Source organism: Puma concolor, chromosome A1, assembly GCF_028749965.1.
Source record: "Puma concolor isolate L17-30 chromosome A1, mPumCon1.1.hap2, whole genome shotgun sequence".
NCBI lineage: Eukaryota > Metazoa > Chordata > Mammalia > Carnivora > Felidae > Puma > Puma concolor.
In genome coordinates this window covers 103,690,075-103,709,487 of record NC_141667.1, presented here as the reverse complement: position 1 = coordinate 103,709,487, position 19,413 = coordinate 103,690,075, and the positions used below count along the sequence as shown (strand labels likewise).

At 45.2% G+C, this 19,413-nt stretch overlaps 1 protein-coding gene across 2 annotated transcripts in view; it reads left to right on the top strand.

Annotated features, from left to right (window-relative positions):
* MAP1B (microtubule associated protein 1B) overlaps positions 1-19,413 on the top strand; it is a 101,919-nt gene that overhangs the window by 61,556 nt on the left and 20,950 nt on the right. The window contains exons 1-3 of one of the 2 annotated variants that reach the window (XM_086699282.1): positions 7,846-8,122; positions 11,272-11,354; positions 13,929-14,069. In XM_086699282.1, the coding sequence (XP_086555408.1) occupies positions 13,938-14,069 (132 nt within the window). In that variant the 5' untranslated portion in view covers positions 7,846-8,122; positions 11,272-11,354; positions 13,929-13,937. Of the gene's footprint in view, positions 1-7,845; positions 8,123-11,271; positions 11,355-13,928; positions 14,070-19,413 lie in introns of those variants that run through there. The other variant, XM_086699273.1, reaches the window with a different exon arrangement.

The following is a 19,413-nucleotide window of genomic DNA, read 5'->3' as shown; positions in this document are numbered from 1 at the left end:
GGGGCTCGAACTCATGAGCCCTGAGATCACGACCTGAGCTGAAGTGGGACATTCAACTGACGGAGCCACGCAGGCGCTCCCCAGGTCAGGGTCTTGATCTTAAGAAGTAACCTTCCTGGTAGATGACCAGGCTTGTTGCTTTGCCCTAGCCTGATGCCGCCACTGGAGGCAGCATCATCCTCCAGTCCATTTGGGACTTTACTGGGGGAAAAAAAAAATCGATTCATGCTGTTTCTCCTTGGCCTAGAGCTAAGAGTGTGTCCAAGGGGTTCGATACTACGTGTGATATTTGTTATGTCAGCCATTTATAGTTTTCTTTTTCTGTTTCCTTTTCAATAGCCAGGACCAAAAGGACTAATTTGATTTCTGGTTTTAAGGTATCTGGCTTTGAGGGTGAATAGTGTGAAGATTTGGTTCTAAATAGTAACCGATGAGGGTGAAAGGTCGGCGGTTTCCCTGGATTTGATAAATGGCAGGAGTTGGATGGCAAATTAAATGTCAGATAAAACTGTCAGATGATTCCTAGAATCAATACTTACTGGGAAAAGTTTGAGCTTCTAATGATCACATTTGCTCCCAAGGGAAATAATTCTAGCACTATGTTCAGACATTAGGATAGGAATTCATTAAAAGCAGTGTGAGGATGACTTTAAATAAGATCACTTACTACGTTGTTGTTGATCAATAGCGTATTCTTTATACACACTGTCTTGTTTCTCAAAGAAGGGGCCGCAGAATGATCAGAATTCTCTGAAAGATTGCAGAAATGCAGAGTCCCCGGCCCCACCCCTGCCTTCTGACCCAGACTGTCTGAGAGTGGGCCATGCAGATCCACATTTTTATTGAGTTCCTCAGAGCATCCTGGGACATATTACACTCTGAGAACTGTACAGTCTTTGCTCCACCAGGCGGATGTGTCCCAGACAGAAGAAAAAGCCATGCCCGCCGGTTAAGCGATGTGATGCTGCTGTGGCTATGCAGGTCTTGGTGGTATGTTTTGCGTTTGAAAAGCGCCTACGAGATGTTACTGGCTTCTTTAAGGTCTTTGGAATATTCTGTGTCTCCTCTCCTCTCTGCGGAGGTGGATTAAGTTTGCAAATCAAGATGGCATTGCAGGTGTAGGTCACCTCTGGGGCTGGGGGTGAAGGGGAGGAGAGAAGGCAGTGGTACCATCACTTTCCTTGTGCTCCATCACCTTCACGGGTTTTTTGCTGCTTTTATCTGCCCTTTGTATAGTGGTGTTTCCTAAGACTTTTTGCAGCAAAAGGTTCTCAGCATTCTCTAAGAGCACCAACCTAAAAATACACTGATGCCCCTCAGATCTGGTCCAACCTATTGCCTTAGCCTCACATCCACATTTCTGCCTGCTTGTTGGACAGAACCACTGGGAACTCCCATAGGAACTTCAAACCCAGAGGGCCCCAAGTCAGACTGATTGTCATTTGTCTTCTGTCCTCCCTTTAAAATGTCTTCTTAGCTAAGAGCCTGGGTCTGGACACCGACCACTGGGTTTCCATTCTAGTTTCACTGTGTATTCCCGTGGGCTGTTGCTGAACTGCCCAATGCCTCATTTTCCTCATCAATAAGACGAGAATAGGGCCTTCCTCATAGGATTAGTGTACAGATTTAATGCAATAACCCAACATAAAGAACTTAGGTCAGTGTCTGACCCAGGGCAGGTATGCAATATATCTTAGCCATTTTTATTATTCATTCCTTTATCAAATATTGATTGAGCTCCTGCTGTGTATGAGACACTACTTCTGACTTCTACTTCCCAAAGGAGACACTGTCAAAACTCCAAGTGTCCCCATTAAACTATCTTCCCTTCAGGCTAGGGCTAGCATCCCACCCATGTTTTAATCTCAATGCTAGTTTATGAAGGTAGCACTAACTTGCCCAAATTGAACTCTAGAAAACTGTGTCCTGTAACTAATTCACATTGTCTTAGTAAATAGGGAATATAGCATCTCTTACAAAGGCCAGGAGAAGCCCAGTAAGATTAAAAAACATTCTCTGAAACCTACTTTGATCTCAAGAAGGTGAGGTCTAATTGTTGAACCACAGGAAAGTGCCATTTTTGAGTTGACGCGAGGTTGAGATTGGCAATCTCATGGTTTAATTGAACAGTTGGCAGGGTATCTGGCACAGGGCAGGTGTCCCTCAAAACAAAAAGAATTCCCAAACCTATATCCCAAATGCAGGGAGTATTCTATAATATCCTAAGGCAAATGTATCTCAAACACATCTTAATATTATTTTTTAATTTTTTAAATGTCTATTTTAGAGAGAGAGAGAGAGAGAGCAGGGGAGGGGCAGAGAGAGAGGGAGACAGAATCCCAAGCAGGCTCCGCACCGTCAGCACAGAGCCCCATGCAGGGGCCACACTCATGAACTATGCGATCACGACCTGAGCTGAAACCGAGTTGGACGCTTCACCAACTGTGCCACCCAGGCGCCCCAGGCAAATCTTATTTTTAAAAAATTAGGATTTAGACCTTGTAAACTCCTAAGACCATCTGAGAAGCATTGAGGGGCAATGGCAAGAGTGGGATCAGGAGTCAAATGGGCTAGATTTAACACCTAGTTTTATAGCTTATTTTATTCCTGTGTTGCTGGACAAGGCAGGTGGCTCTTACTAAAACAGCCTGCCCCACGAACTTCAATTTCTGTGTTTGTAGAGAAAGAATAATAATAACAATCTTTGTGATACACCGAGGTAACATGCAAGTCAAAAGATTTTATAGGGGCACTTGGGTGGCTCAGTTGGGTAAGCATCCAACTTTGGCTCAGGTCATGATCTCGTGGGTTGGTGGGTTCAAGCTCCACATTGGGCTCGCTACTGTCCACGTGGAGCCCGCTTGGATCCTCTGTCCCCGCTCTCTGTCTCTCCCCTGCTGCACTCTTTCTCTCTCAAAAATAAACAAACATGAAAAAAAAAAGGTTTTATAAACCATGCAGTGCATCACAAATGAAAGGTAGTGCTCTTAGTATTTTAGCACCTATTACCAAATAGAACTGTCTGGGGCAGGCATAGGAATTGCCTTTGGCAGCTGTACAAATGCAGTAGTCACTCACCTATGATCAGGCCACAGTTCACCCCTGAGGCTTGTCTTTTTCATCTTTGAAGATAGTGGGGGGCATGGAATTGTCACCAGAGCTCCTTCAGGCACCCCCCCTTCCAGTTCTGTGAGATGAGGAAATTCTGATTTCTTATGCCATAGGAGTGACAAGTTCTTGTCACAGGCTCTCTCCTTGGCTGCTGGACTCCTTGAATTTTAAAGGCAGAAGGCATTTCTTTCTTGTGTATGAGGAGCATACTTATTTTTCTTTGTCTGCAGCAGGTTTCGTTTGGGGAACAGGGCACTGGGACCTCCCACCTTGCCCTGGCCCAGACGACCCGGTTCATAGGCCTGAAACACCATCATCAAGTTTTAAATGCACAAACCAGAGGAAAGTGCTCTGTAAACGGGAAAGTACTAGATAGATGTGGATCTCTGTTTTTGCTGACAGTTGGAGTTGGCTCCCCTGACAGGTAATATATAGCCCTTCACTAGCGGTGCCTTTTTTTTTTTTTTTTTTCCCCTCCATTTGTAGCATTCTAAAATCTACCTCGTTGAAGAAACAACTTTCCGGTTGTCGTCTCTCCCTTAGCTGGTGCCCACGTTGGTGTTGCTGTTTTTCCTTAGCTGGTCTCCAGGTAGCCAGACCTTCATCCACACCGTCTATGGTACTTTCTACTTCTTTCAGCTAGGCCATAAAATAGATTAGAAGAAAAAGGAACCCAATTACTTTCTTCCACTCTCTCCCACTTGTAACCCTTCGTAGCCTGGATTTTCATTCCTCTCCCTTGAGGCCTTTAAAAAAGGGGAAGAGGGGAGAGGAGACCCTAGAAGAATGGGATTTGGGAGGAGAACAATGCTGTAGAGAGGATTGGGAAAGAGGGTACGATGAGAACCCTACAGAAGGGATCGGGCCTGTTGCTGCCTGGTGTCCCCATCCCCCACCAGGCCTGTGCCCCAGTGCGAGCAGTTCCCCAGCGGCTGGAACAGGAGGGGGTGCAAGATGAGGCTCCCTCTGCCACCAGGAGCAGGGCCGGCTGGCCGGCCTGTTGCTAAGGCTACATCTGCATCTGCATGCAGGGAACGTGGTTAGGACGAGGAGAAAGCCTCCGGGGTCCAGGAGGCATCCCTTATTTGCTTATCTGGGTGGCTAATGGTGGGGAAAACATAGAGCAGAAGACAGTGCAGAACCTGAGAGAGGGATAGGGTGGAAGGACTGGTAAACCCATGAAAAACTAAACCAAATGACAACAAGCAAGAAGAGCTAAATCCAGGAAGTGTAGAGGAAAACCGGCATATTCTCAGATTCTATGATAACTAAGTTCTGTATCACACAAAAGATGTCGAAGGTAAAATCCTTAAAAAGCTGTCTAATTCCCAAGCAATGATCAACGTGTTTAAATTAAAAGCAATGGTTTATGAAGTCTCCTGAACGCGTTTATAATGGAATTCAAGTTCTTACTCTCTTTAAAACAAGCGAACCCTCAACATTCGGAGAGCGATGTGACTTGCAGGAACATACATCAGAGGTGAAACAGAAGCAGAGACAAACAAGTTTACTTCCAACTGAAAAGAAACGCCATTTCCAGGAATATCAGGGGAAAGGTGGGAGAGAACTGGGCTCCGACTGTGCAGCAGAAACAAAGAGGGAGTGAGTCTCAGGGTGCGTGTGGGAGGCCAGCGTGCCTGCCGAGGGGCGAGGGAGTCAGCAGGCACTGGCTGACCAGTGGCTGACCCAGGCTGTGTGTTCAAGGAGACTCTTGGCGTCACAACTTGAAGACCTTTCTTTTGGACAGAGGTGGATCGGGAAGGGGGGTGAGGCTGAGAGCTACGTGAGCTGACAAAGGTGAACGATGAATGAGTTGCTTTTGATGTGTGAAGGCCCCTGGGAAATCCGACTCCTTCCAACGTCAGGAGTTTTATTTCCCTGGGGAGGGAAGCTGTGTGGGCTCCTGGCGATGCCTGGCTTTCTGTGTCCTGTGCTGACATTGTTGATCTTTGGGGACCGTGTCATCAGGAGGTACCAAGCCTCCTAGCACCTCTGTTTTTTCTAAAGGCGTCGCGGTGGCAGGAACCAGGAGCTGAGCTATCTAGCCTCCCTTGTGGTCATGTTCTCCCTCATGTCTCAGGGGATTTCTTCCTTATTTCAGGGAACGCGGTGGCTGTTAGGTCGGGCTCCTCAGCCTTCCTGCATCCAGTTCTGAGCCCTCACGCTGGGGCCCCTGGGAAAGACATGGCTGCTTGTAGCCTCACAGAAGCACCGTGACTGTGTAACCCATGTCCACCCCCTTTTTTCTCTTTCTCTTTTTCTTGCTTAGACATGATGAGGTGGGATAGAGGGAACACAGGGAGAACCAACAAAGGCTGCTGAGAATGGGCCTCTGCTGCTTGGAGGCTTCCTGGCTTGCCTCCCTCTGAGAAGGGAGCCCAGGAGCCAAGTTCCCACCAGGGCTGGGGGTTAGCTGCAAAGGATAGAGAAGGAAAGAGGATTCACAAGACCTTTGCTGATGCAGGCGTCTCCCCTCTCTCCATACCAGCTCTCTCTCTCTCTTCAGACTTCCCCCAGCTCTTAGCATAGTTGCTTTGCATTATCCTGTGGATTCCTGCAGAAAGGAGGCCTGGATGTTATTCCAAATAAAAAGCTGTTATTAAAAGCTGCTGGCAGACCGATCGGGAAATAATTTTTAGTTCCTGCACTGAGTACCATTCATTTCTTGATTTCACCCGTTTAGCTAAACTTTACCCTGGGGAATGTTTTTTGCTCGTGGGGGTTGGAGGTGAGAGGTTTTCTCTTGGAAAATCCACTTTGGTGAGGAGGTAGAGTCGGAGAAGTCATTGCTTTTATTTTCTCTTTCCTTCCTTCCTCCCTGCCTCCCTCCTTTCTTTCTTTTTCCCTCCAATGAAAACAGACTTTAACATCAAGACATTCTGGGCCTGTGGCCTTTTCTTGATCTTCCAGCCCTTGCTTTTGGCTAAATAATCCCAGTCCTTTACCCCAGGCTTTCCCTTTCTAACTCTAGAATCTTCTTTAACCCTTTTTAAGATTCTGCTTCTTCAAATTGGAAGTTTTTCTAGTGCTGAATCACAATATCAAATTCCATTTCCAAAAAGAATTCCCGCTGGTTTTCACCTGGGGATGGGGCAGGAGGAGTGAGGGGGTGGAGAGGGGGGAACGAGGGGCAGAGGTGGGTGGGTGCGAGGGCTCTTTGTCTTCCTGGAGGCCTTGGCCCTGACTCTCTCCCCTGGTCACCAGTGCATTTGCACCAGTGAGTCATGACCCTTCTCATTTTCTTCCTTCCATACTGAATAGATATTGAGGCTTTCTTTATTTTCTGTGACTTGCATTTCTAGATGATGCTTGCAAAGTGTTCATTTTTCAGGAAAAGGAAGTGGTAGAAATAAAGTTCTGCATGGTGATCATTAATGGAGATGAAAATTAAACATTCAGGCTCAAGACATACAGAGCGATTGCCCTCTTATGGGTGATCTGAAAGGTTTCATCATCGCTGGTTGTTATTTTCATCAGGGGCTCCCTCCTCCTCTTAGTGCTTCTCTGACTTTGGATCTGGCATTCTTTCCCTTGCGCAGGGCTCTTTCATTAAGCTGCCTGTCTGCGCTGAGACTGTTGGGGGTCTTGCTCTGGCCCCAGCTGGGATGGTGTCCAGTGTGTTCTAGGACTTATGTGTGGGATATGTCTGGGAGAGAAGGCTCAGCTGGGTGCGAGAGAGAAGGTTCCAAGTCTTATAGGGATTGGTGGGTAGTGGGTGCCAGTGAATTCCGTCATGGTCAACCTGTTCAGCAACCAGGAAGGAGCCTGTATGTGTGTGTTTAGATGGATATTAAACTCTGTGGAGAAGAGACTATAAGCATCCTACAAGTTATATACTTAGAGAATAACATTTTGCTTTCAGAGATTTCAGAGTCTCCTGGATACAGTAAACCGTAAACCACGAAAACAGCCCAACCCTTAAAAATGCATAGATTGAAATAATCTGTCAGACTTGGAATGACTGAATAAAGTCCCAGCAATAACTGAAAATTACAGGCTTATGTGAGTCTCAAAGATAGCCTTTGGGAGTGTACGGACAGAGGTCTCATTGTCTGCAAGGACCCTGCTGCTTCAGGGGTCCCCCGGGCCATCCTCTTTTGATTTTACAGACTTCTTTTTTTGTCATACAACAGTCCCTGCCCCATTCACCCCAGGATCGAGCCCTCACAATTACAGTGAGTTTTGTGGGGAATCCCTCAAAAGGCTTTTTCTTATCAAAGCAATAAGCAACACAGTCATTCCATCTCAAGCCCCTGCTTTTGCTTCCCTCAGATCGATGCTGAGGAGAGTTGACTATTCACGGGGGCTGCCTAATGGTTTGGCTGTGAGCAGTTTCTGGGGAAGGCAGACTATAATGGTAGAGAGAGAGAGAGGCCGCAACCAGGTTGTCTTTCTTTCCTGGGAACTTCTTTTCTGAGGCAATTGAATGAGACCTTTGCAGGCGAGGGTGGTGGCCTCTCCTTCAGAATGCCTGGCCTGTTTCCCAGTGTGAAACATTCCCCAAATATGCAACTTTGCAAGCATCCCGGCTGCCTGCCGCCCGGGAGAGCTGGCGTTCCACTGGGGGGGCGGGGGGGGGGGTGTGTGTGCCGGGGCGGGGGCATGGGGCTCCAGCCCCTTCGGCAGCCCCTGCGCTCGCCAGATGCCAGCAAGGCCCAGCCCCTGGTTACATCGTCCAGGGAAAGAATCTGTCCAGCAGTCTGGCTGTGACAAGACCTTGAAGCTTCTCTCTCTCTCTCTCTCTCTCTCTCTCTAAATCCCCTCCTTCATTCAAATCCAATCCTATAAAAAGGCTTTTGTTGAAGGAGCAGCCATGGCATCTTGGTGCACGTCTGTGTCACTGCCTTCATTCTTTCCAAAGATGGACAGAAAGTACATCGTTAGTTGAATTCCTGAGCAAACAGGTCTGAAAATTGACTTGGAGGGAGTAGAGGTAACCGGCGGCTGTCACATGGCATTTGTTGGGGCTGCAAGTGAGAAAGCCAAGGAGGAAGAGAGCTGCTCGTGGTTGGTAAGAAGCCCTCTGCCAGGGAACGCCTGGGAAGCAGGGCCCTTGCTGTGTGTCTGGGGAAGGACCTGCTTGAGTGGGCGAAGCTCGGACCGCCCTGGGCTATGGTTGCTTAGATGTGCGTTTGGAAGCTGCAGTTAGCAGAATTGGGCACTGCGTAGATCCCTTTGGAAAGAAAGGGGCTCTGATTCCTTTACCATCTCTTGGGGAGGAAGCCGCTTGTGTGTACCTCGCTCAGGCCTCCCTTTGTGGGTTCCTACAGGATAGAGCCAGGACTGCAGTCCTACCGTGGCATTGTGCTCCCTGCGCACGGCTTTGTGTGTCGGAAATAGTCACGTCAAAAGTATGATCAAGGAAATGACCATTCATTTCTCCTTGGTCTTCAGATTTTGCTTGATTTCGTCTCAGCTCTGTGCTTTTGAACCTCCCCCCACAGTCTTTGTTTCAAGGCCACTGATGAAAGGACCTAGAAAGGGGGTGGTTTTCTGGGTTTTGCTGATTGTCATTCTATCATTTGCTTATTCAATTTGATGTTCTTTTGCTTTAGCGTTAAGTGCATATGGCTGTCCAAAGCAAAAACAACCAAGCCAAAAAAACAATGCCCAACAAATTATAGATTTTGGCATTCATAATAAGCATTCTTTCCCATGGCTTAAATTTATTTTTCTCGAAGCTCAGTCCTTCGTCTGCTCGAACTGTGTGCCATTGTTCTGTTTTGGGGTTTCTTCATTTTCAGGCATTTGGAGTAGGATACCACACACTTTTTTTCACCCTCTTTTTTTATGTGTCGGTACTCTGCCACCTTTGACTTTTTTTTCTCTTTTTGCCAATAATCTGTGAATGCTTTCTGGCTTCTTGCTTCTTGAAGCACATCCCTGCTATTACTCCCTTGGCTTTTCCCCTAACTCTCCCCTGGTGCTTACTGTTCTCCCGCGCCTGTTTTTCCAAATCCTGCTTCCAGTTACCAACCCCACAGAGCGGGGCAGCTGGGGGCTGTACAGCCAGGTGCACCAGGTGTAGGTCCTCACTCGAACACTCCCTAGTTGCGTGACCTGGGACTAGTTAGTGCTCCTTTGCAGACTTCTTTGTCCTCAGCAGTAAAAGGGGACAATCACAGTACCTCTGTCAAAGAGCCCTCCAGGCGATTAAATGAGTTAGTACTGGTGAGGTGCTTAGACCTTAGACTGACATCATTATTGTTTAGCTTGGGCTTCTTCTATTTCTAATGAAGGGTTTATTGAGAGATATTAGCTCTTGGGAAAGAAGACAATGGAGGAGAATGGGTTTGATGATGTGATGGCGGTATTTCAGTATGTTTGTTTCTATAGGACTTCTGGTCCTTCATGATATAAAGGAAGTAAGTCCCTGTGGACCCTAGACTGGTTTCTTGAGGTACAATTCACATGTCATACAGTTCACCCATTTAAAGTGTACTGTTCAACAGTTTTGGGTGTACTATTAATTTTAAGTTTTGGTAAAATACATAATTTTGGTAAAACATAAAATTTGCCAGTTTAACCATTTTTAAATGTACAATTCAGTGACACTAGTTACATTTATAATGTTGTGCGACATCACCTCTATTTCCAAAGCTTTTTCATCACCCCAAAGAGAAACTCTGTGCCTATTAAGTAGTAACTCCCCATTCCTTCTCTCCCAGCTTCTGGTAACCTCTGATCTGCTCTCTGACTCTATGAATTAACCTATTCTAGATATTTCATGTAAGTGGAATCATACAGTATTTGTCCTTTTGTTCTGGCTTACTTCACTCCGCATACTTATTCCAAGGTTCTTCCATGTTGTTGCACACATTGGAACTCCATTCCTTTTTATGCCCGAGTAATATTCCATTGCCTAAGATATACCATTTTTTGTTTATCCAGTCATCCATAGGTGGACATTTGGGTTGTCTCCACCTTTTGGTTCTTGTAATAATGCTGCAGTGAACATTGGCATACAAGTATCTGTTCAAGTCCCTGCTTTCAATCTACCTCGGAGTGAAATTGCTAGATCGTATAGTAATTCTATTTTAGCTTTTTCAAGAACTGCCCAGCTATTTTTCTGGAAAGCAGTTGCTTTTTGATCATTCTCTATTCTTGTATTCCTCTCCTTTGGTGTTTATTTCCCCCAGATTTCACTCCATTCTGTCTTGTCATCCAAGTTTCCTTATACTTCCAAGCAGCAGACATATTCTTGTCTACCCTCCAACGACATGTTTCCCCTCCATATGTCTGAGGGAACACCACTCTTTTCTCTTCCTCATCAACTGGTAGAGCATATATAGCCCACTGTGGCCACACATCCACCTGGTCACTTGTTGTCTAATTGTCCAGGAAAGGGGAGAGTATACATAGAAGGTCATCTACAGGCCTCAGTCTACTTCGACTGGAGATGGTTTCCGACACCCAGATGCCCCTAAAACCTTTAAGGTGTGGGAAATCAGTGATGTGGAGCCAGAAGCCCTCTAAGATTTCAGTCCTCCTTAGGCTCCTTCACCCCTGCAACACCTTGCTTTGTTTTTCTCCATCAACTTTGCTTGTCTTTACAGGCAGTTTGACCACTCTTTCCGGCCGGAGAGTTGTTCTCCACTCTTCATTTGCTCACAGTTTCCCCACTTTTCTATGAGCAAGTGAATTAATTAACGAATACTCCAACAGCCTGTAAGCCTGCCTCAGACAGCCATTCTGGTTGTTGGGTAATTGTTAGCTGGGGTTTCTGGATGTCATTCATCTCACAATCGGGCTCCTAATTAATCTCCGCACCATTCTCACCAGAAGAAAGGCTGATGCGGAGAAACATCCCCAATTACCATGAGAAAGGAAATGTCAAGAGCCCCGTTGAGTTTTCCTGGCATCCACCCCTCGTCTCAGATGAAAACCGCCATTAACGCGCTGAGGCAGCTTGGCGGGCAACCCTGAAAACTCGAAGGTTGTGCGACTATGAGGAGCCCCAGACACCCGGACCCAACTCTGGGAGGAACCTGCAGGGTCCGTGCCCTTGTGTAGGAACACCAATTGTGTTTCCCAAGATTGCGTGGAGAGTCTCGGGGCTGCGTGCCCAGCAGAGTCTCTGCTGTCCCTGCAGCCAGCAGGGCAGTTTTAATCTGGAAAAGCTAAAGGTCTCCCCTTTTGTCTGTGTTTTTGTGTCTCTAGGACAAAAGATCCTTCATCACCGAAGTGACGTTTTAGAAACAGTGGTCCTGATCAACCCTTCAGATGAAGCAGTCAGCACTGAGGTAAGCATCTGGCTCTGCGGGGGTCTGGGGCAGGGCCTCACGCGGTGGACAGAGACCACCATATTGGAAGGGCAGGGGCGGGTGGGGCAGAAGAAGGACGCAGGAGAGAAGTTCTTTACCCCCAGTCAGCAGCTGGTTCTGTATCTGATTACCATGCCAGACTGCCCTTCCCGATGAGGACAAGGTGGAAGATGCTAGCCAGAACTAGAATACTTTGTATAGTCAGGGGGGTATGAAATCTTGGGTATTTATGGAGGGTGTGCTGCCAGGATAGTGTCTGGCTGGGATGTAGCAGGGGGAAATAGACTGCAAGCCCTCAAACCAGGACATTCAGCACACAAATTTGGAGAAAAATGGTATCTTGAAGCAAACCCCCTTCAAGCCATTCTGCTCCCCCTCTAATCACCACTGAAAGGAGGATACATGGCTATCAAGAGTATAGGCTTTGGTGCCAGACTCCCTGGGTTCTGCCACTTTTCAGCTGGTGGCCTTGGGGAAGATTATTTATTGTCTTTTTGTCTCAGTTTCCATCTTTGTGAAATGGAGGTCACAACAGCACTTATTGTGTTGTGATTAGAAGTATCAAATGCTTAAAACAGAGTGTGTAACCACTGGAATATAAATGTTGGTTGTTCTTATTAATATTATTATTACTATCATTCGAAATCGTTGCCAAAAAGAATAGCTGGGTATTTCAGAGACTACTGGAAGATTAGAACTTGGCTGAAGCCAAGAATCCCTGGCCCCCTCCAGGTCAGAGGAATTGATATATCTCCATTTCCCACTTCTTTTATTACAGTTTAGTACTGTTGAGATTGGGTTGCTTCTTGGACATTAAAGTTGCCTTAGTCTCTGGGGGACCTTCATTATCCACAGCATCTCTTCTGCTCATGCTTTGAGCCTATTTTTAAAATTTGAGAAATAATCCACATACCATAAAATCCATCTTTTAAAGTGTGCAATTCATTGGTTTTTAGTATATTCACAAAGTTGTGTGCTCATCATCGCTGTCTATTCCAAAACATGTCTGTCGCCCCTCAACAGTCCGAAACCCATTAGCCAACAATCCCTATTCCTCCCACTTGCCAGCAAGCACTAATCTACTTTTGGCCTCGGTGGATTTGCCTATTCTGAGTATTTTGGATAATGGAATCATACCATATTCTGTATGGCTTATTTCACTCAGCATAATGTCTTCAAGAGTCATCATATTGTAGCATGTATCAGTTTTTCATTTCTTTTTTATGGCTAAATACTATCCCACTGCATGGATGTACCACATTTTGTTTATCCATTCATCAGTTGATGGACATTGGGTTGCTTCTACTTTTTGGCTATCATCATGTAGACTGTTTTTTTCTTTTTAAAGATTATTTATTTGAGAGAGAGAGAGAGAGAGAGAATAAGCAGGGAGGAGCAGAGAGAGAGGGAGAGAGAGAATCTCAAGCAGGCTCCACACTGTCAGCACAGAGCCCGATGTGGGGCTCAAACTCACAAACTGAGATCATCACCTGAGTCGAGATCTAGAGTTGGATGCTTAACCAACTGAGCCACCCAGGTGCTCCTATGTAGACTGTTTTCATCCCACTTCCACTGGCTCCAGATCAGCAGGACCTGTTTGACGGTCCATGAAGGCACAAGGTTGAGGCACATAGCAGGGTAGTAGTCTCTCTGTGACTAACAGAATCAGGAAGTAAAGACAACTTGAAATGGAAAAAGGAAACATGAGGAATTTCTTTAAGGAATTCAGGCTTGCTTGAACAGTAACATGCTGGAACAGTTACTTCAGCCCATGTGTGTTTCCTTGATCAGAGCTTAGGGTTCTTGGGGGCCATGGGTCATATCCTGTTTACTTTTATATCCCTCCCTTGGTGTCTAGCATGCTGCCTGGCAATTTGTGCTGAACTGAGCTGTGATCAGAACGAATACCTTGGTGCTTGGAGCAGCGTGTCTGCTGAAGGACAGGCTGGCTTCCTGCCACTTAAAGAACAGAGAGTTCTTTCGTGCAAACCACTTATGATTCTCTTTAAAAGATTCCCATTTGCTGCAGCCTTTTGTTTATGTTCAATGTCAGGCACCTTGCTGATCCCACTGGAGCTGGCGTTTGGAGATGAGCTTTTGGTGTATGGCTTGGAAGGAAAGGGGTCCTGTAAGGGAGGGCCTGACTTGGGACCCTCATTGGGAACCTGTGCTTCCTGAAGCAGCAGTCAGGGGATCTGGACTATACTTGCTGACTCAACCTGTGAGATATCCCTGAGTCTCATAGGCTGTGTGCTGCTAGCAGACACAGCTGTGGAGCAAATGATTGCCAGCTGTATAGACTGCTTTGAGAAAGGCAAGGAAACTAGGGGGAGTAAGTCAACTACCACGGCTGGCTTGGCCATCGCAAACATGGAAAATGGCATTCCTGGGCGAGCTGATGACCATAGTCATTGGCTCTGTCCAGTTCCCTCGGGAAAATGAATGAGTTTCATTGGTAATAGATTTCAAGCCCTACCTGGGCCAGCCCTGTCCTGAAAGTGGGATGGTGGCGTTGGATATGGCTCACGGTCCGCTCCCTGTGCTTTGTTTCAGGTGCGCTTAATGATCACTGATGCTGCTCGACACAAGCTGCTCGTGCTGACAGGACAGTGCTTTGAAAATACCGGAGAGCTCATTCTCCAGTCCGGCTCTTTCTCCTTCCAGAATTTCATAGAGATTTTCACCGATCAAGAGGTGGGCACCTGTCTAGAAATATCTAAGCTTTACAGTTGTTTGCTTACAGTTGTAGCCTTAGGCTCCACTTTGAAAGCACTGGGTGGAGCTGGGAGAAGGGGAGGGAATGTCTCACCTTTCAAATAAGTAAAACTGCATGATATGACATATGACAGTTCTGTGACTCATCACCAAAAGAATTTAGAGCACCCATCTATAATGAATTGGTACCATTCTTAATGTGCTGGAGATACCAGTGGAGGGGGCTTAGATGGCAAAAATGATGGAGAAAATTGGAATGACAGGGCCAAAAAGAAAACCCAGGTTTCGTCTTCTCTGAAAGACTACTCCAAAGATCTCTTGGACTTTTGGTAGGATTTAACTGCCCTGATCTCTTTTCAAATTTGTATTTACTTTTCCTGGTCTAATTATTTCTGATTGGTCTTACTCTTCATGCCTGGTCCCAATGTTTGAACAGCCCAACAAAGGCAGGGCTCAAAAAGGAAGGCAAGTAGGAAAATGGGGCATATCCATGCCCCAAGAAAAAGATGGTTAAGGTCGCTGGACTAAACCTGGGCATTAATATTTCAAATAAATAAATCTTATTCGGTGATGATACAGGTGAGGTGTTAAATACTATAGGACATTAGTGGTATCTGGTAAAATCAGATTGAAGAGTTTAATTTGGTTATTTCTGCTGGAGAATTTATTTTGGCTGGGAAAATTCTCTTTCCAAAAAAACTGCCTCTTTCACTTTGTTTCTTTGTTTATAGTAGTTAGACAGTTCAGGGGCCACCAGCTTAGCAGGTTGGGACCTGGCCATAGTGGATGACAGGTTTCTACATGGAGGGGTTGAGGGATGTGTGCACGGAAGGAGTCTCTGTGTCCATTTGAAACCATCTTCCTGAGAACTTCCTGAGATGCTGGCCCCTCTGTCTCCCGCGTGTTGCAAAGGGCCATCTGTCTTTCTGCATTTAAGCTTCTTTAACCCTGGGGTTCACAGAGAGGTCCCTGTGTACCTGTCATCGCCGGCAAGAGCGGTAAATAAACCTCCCGGCTTTGTTTGGCTTGCCCGGAGGCTTTGTGAAAGCTCTGGCCAGGTGACATAACAGTGTTTCACTCTCCCCCCACTGGGGGAATAAAAAACTGTGAAAAGGAACATTTCACTTAACATTTAAAGCCCTGGCTTTCAGAAGGTGTGATGTCAGCTGGGTTCTGAGGCAGACAGCCCTGGCTCCCCACAGCAAGAAGGGGCCCCAGGGTACACTCATGGCCCCTTTACCTTACCATCTTTACCACTTGAAAATGAAGGCTTTTGCCCCATCTTTCTCCAGAGCTTGTTATCTGTCCACCTCCAAGGCTACTAGAGTTTAGCCTGCATGATTGGAAATCGCTGGACTAGACCAATGGTCACCATGATTGCCTACTATGGCCTTGGAAAAAGAGTTTGAGTTCAGAATGAGTCAGTAACAAAGCGACCGTGAAGGTCACTGGTGTTTAGTTTTGTTACATTTATCCAGTCCTTGATAGATACTAGTCACTCCACAGAAACCAGAAACACCATTTAGGAAAAACAAAAAAAAAAAAAAAAACTGCAGTTTTTTAAGAATAAGAATAGCTAAAAATAAATGGACTGAAAAATATAATTATCAGTACATTTTGAGCTTCAGGTTTTGGGAGTCTTGGTCATTGGAAGTCAACTACAAAACCAGAACTTACAGATAGAACAGTCATCTGGCTGACCCATTCCTCCCTGAAATCCGAGGATGTGAAATCACATCTCCTGGGACATTTTTCAGTCTGTCTCTTAGTGAGTTTTTCCTTATTTGTCTCACTGTATCTTCAAGGAAGGAATGTGCTCCCTTTTCCACCTGGTGATGTCTCTGACACCCTTCACCAACACTGCCAGTTTTTTTTTTTTTTTTCCTTCAGGATAATTATTTTCAGATCTGCACACTGTTCTTCATAAAAGAAGATAGTGAAAGTTTCTTACATTCTCTGGTCACTCTCAACCAAACCTGGTGGCAGGATGAGATGGATATGGGAGAAATTCAGGAGTTGTTTTGGTCATGTTTCAGTGCCTTGGCATTATGAGACAATTGGATACATGAGTTGAGGGCTCAAGGAACTCAGAGCTGAGCTGGAGATATGTGTAAGCCATCAGCATATTATAAACCAGATGAAGTGATCTAGAGGCAGAAGCATATTAGAAGAGAAAGGGGCTCTAGTCTAGCATTTAGAGGTCATGGCCAAGGAGAAGGAGCCAGCCATTTCAGTTGGCTTGTTCATTTGGTTTTAGTCTAATTTCTGTAAAATGCCATGACTCATACTGGACACCGTACTACAAGGGTCACTAACCGGGTTAGGATTGTGTGTCAGTGATTTCTGTAGTTTTCAATGTAATCATCTTTTAAGTCTGAAAGTAACTTTTGACTGTCAACATCCTAATCAAATGTCAGTGGGGAGGGAATGCAGGCTTTAAGGAGTGCTGTCATTTACATAAATTGGGGGCTCCCCTTAAGAAAAAGAAAACAAAATTATCAATACACAGTTAAGTACGGGGCTTTGGGAGGGGACCATGCCAGTAAGAAGCCTTGAAGTTTAAGCTTCTTTAGCTTTATGATCAATCCATTTTGCTGTCAGCTAAAATCCCTGAGTCTTTTTCATGAGTGTTGTTGTTAAGTCGCATTTTCCAATCCTGTACTTCATGCAGCTGGTTTATTGGACCCTGCATTTATCCCTTTAGAATGCCATCCTGTTAGAGTTGACTTAGCCAGCATCATCCCAATGTCAAGGGCTTTTGTAAATGTTTTAGTTCTGCCATCCCACATTTTACTATGCCTCCCATTTGCAGGCCACCTACAGATTTGATAAGCATGTCTTCACCATTTTTATCCATGTCAGTGCTCACCAGGACATAGATGAGCCCTAGGGCAGCCCATCATAGACCTCTGTCCAGGTTGACACTAAGCAGCAGGATTTATGACTGACTTCAAATCCATCTAATTCTGCTATCACACTGTTCAGAGGTCTTATTAAACGTCTTGCTAAAACCCAGAGATACATTGTCCACTGTATTTCCTCATTAGCCAAGCAAGTAACTTAATCACAAAAGGAAATGTAGTTAGAGTAGGCCTCGTGGTTTAGAAATTCAAGTCTTACTTCATTATCTGCAATAAAGCCATTTATTTCCTATATCTTCCTTCCTCTTCCAGTATGCCTGCATTTAATTAGAAAAATTAGTTAACAAAAAAGACTGTCTTTGCCCCAGTATTTCTTCCAGTCATGTCTCTCATCTCTATTTGTGGGAACAAGGGAAGGGTAGTGTGCTTGAGAAGCATTAGCAGGCTCACGTCACTTCCAAAGCAGCCACTCCCGGAGGATAGTACATATTGAATTGGCCAAGTTCAGTGCAGTTTAACAAACATCTATGGCGCTGATGGTGTATGAGGGAAACACAGATCATGATACAGAGTTACGAGGATGTGTTTCCTTCTGTTCGGGAGCTTTTACTATAATGGGCTACACTACCTACTATGATGATAATTTCCAAACTCTTTTAGAGGAAGACTGTTTCAGAGTCCCAAGATTTACTCACAAGTTTCCTTGCCGCTGCTAACACTGTTGGCTCCTTGCGGTTCTCCTCTATGAGTTGCATAAGCATTGAGTGAGTAGACACTCTTAAGACTTAGTCTTTGTCCTGAGGCTCTCACTCCAGCATGCCTGTAGGTATGCAGGTCTGGAAGCTGGCTTGGGAATGGGAGGAGGCAGGGGCTATTTCTGCTGTGTAGCTCCAGGCCTGTGGCAGTTTTTCCTCCTAATCCATCTGTCTCCTTCACGACGGCCTCTCCGTAGCCCTGGCCTCTGCATCCCTAGCTCTTCATGCCTGGTATGCTGCTGCTTCTCCAGAGGGACCAGATTTTCCCTTTCTGAAACGAAACCTGTCCAGTGCTGACTTTCTTTCCTGCTTTCCCTTGTATTCCATACTTTTCACCAGGCTCTCTACGGTTTTTCAATACCCTTGACTTCCTCAAAATTCTGTGCAAACTTGCTTTCTTTTGGGGTCACATCTTCTTTGTTTCATAGGAACTTCCCAGCCGGAAGTGAAAAGATGGAAAGTAGGGAGGTATTCCTCAAGTCTTTTTACCTTCTCCTTGAACTTTGTGATTAAAAACCCTCTACACACAGCTAGCTCGTACCCTTAGCTACCATACCCCACAGAGGGAAATTTGAAAAACTGAAATGAACTAAACTGAATTTTAAAATCTCACTATTAAAGACTCAACAGTTTGAGTTTTCCTAGATTTCTCATGTAAAATGTATTATAAAGCATGAAGAGTTTGTATGTACTTTACGTGAAAATGAGGATTGAGAGAACCTATTTTGGCTACAGTAATGGTGATGAGGGTCTAAGCTAATTATTGGATGACAAACCCTATTTGGTGCTCATGTTTGCTTTGGTCAGCAGATAATTTGAGTGAAAGCTCCCCCAGATGTGCTTTTTTTTTCTTTTTTTTTTTTCAGTTTTCTTGCGTTCCAAAATAGTTGATATTTGAAATTGTTAAGTCAGAGGTAAACAGCAAAGTCAAAGGCTTCTTCTTCTTCTTTTTTTTTTTTTTAATAATTTATTGTCAAGTTAGCTAACATACGGTGTAGTCTTGGCTTCAAGAGTAAATTCCCATGTACTTACATACAACACCCAGTTTTCATACCAACAAGTGCCCTCCTCAATGACCATCACCCATTTTCCCTGCACCTCTACCCCCACCCCCATCAACCCTCAGTTTATTTTCTGTATTTGTCTCTTTTTTTTTTTTTTAAAGGATATTTATTTATTTTTGAGAGAGAATGAGAGAGAGAGAGAGAGAAGGGGAGGGGCAGAGAGAGGGGGAGAGATTGGATCCAAAGTAGGTAGGCTCTTTGCTCACTGCACAGAGCCCGACATGGGGCTTGAACCCACAAACCGTGAGATCATGACTGGAGTCGAAATCAAGAGTTAGACGCCTAACCGACTGAGCCACCCAGGTGCCCCTTTATTTAAGAGTCTCTTATGGTTTGCCTCCCTCTCTGTAACTTATTTTTCCTTCCCTATGGTCTTCTGTTAAGTTTCTCAAATTCCACGCCTGAGTGAAAACATGATATCTATCTTTCTCTGATTGACTTATTTCACTTAGCATAATACACTGTAGTTCCATCCATGTTGTTGCAAATGGCAAGATTTCATTCTTTTTGATTACTGAGTAATATTTCATTGTGTGTATGTATATATATATATATACCACATCTTCTTTATCCATTCATCAGCTGGTAGACATTTGGGCTCTTCCCATAATTTGGCTATTGTTGACAGTGCTACTATAAACAG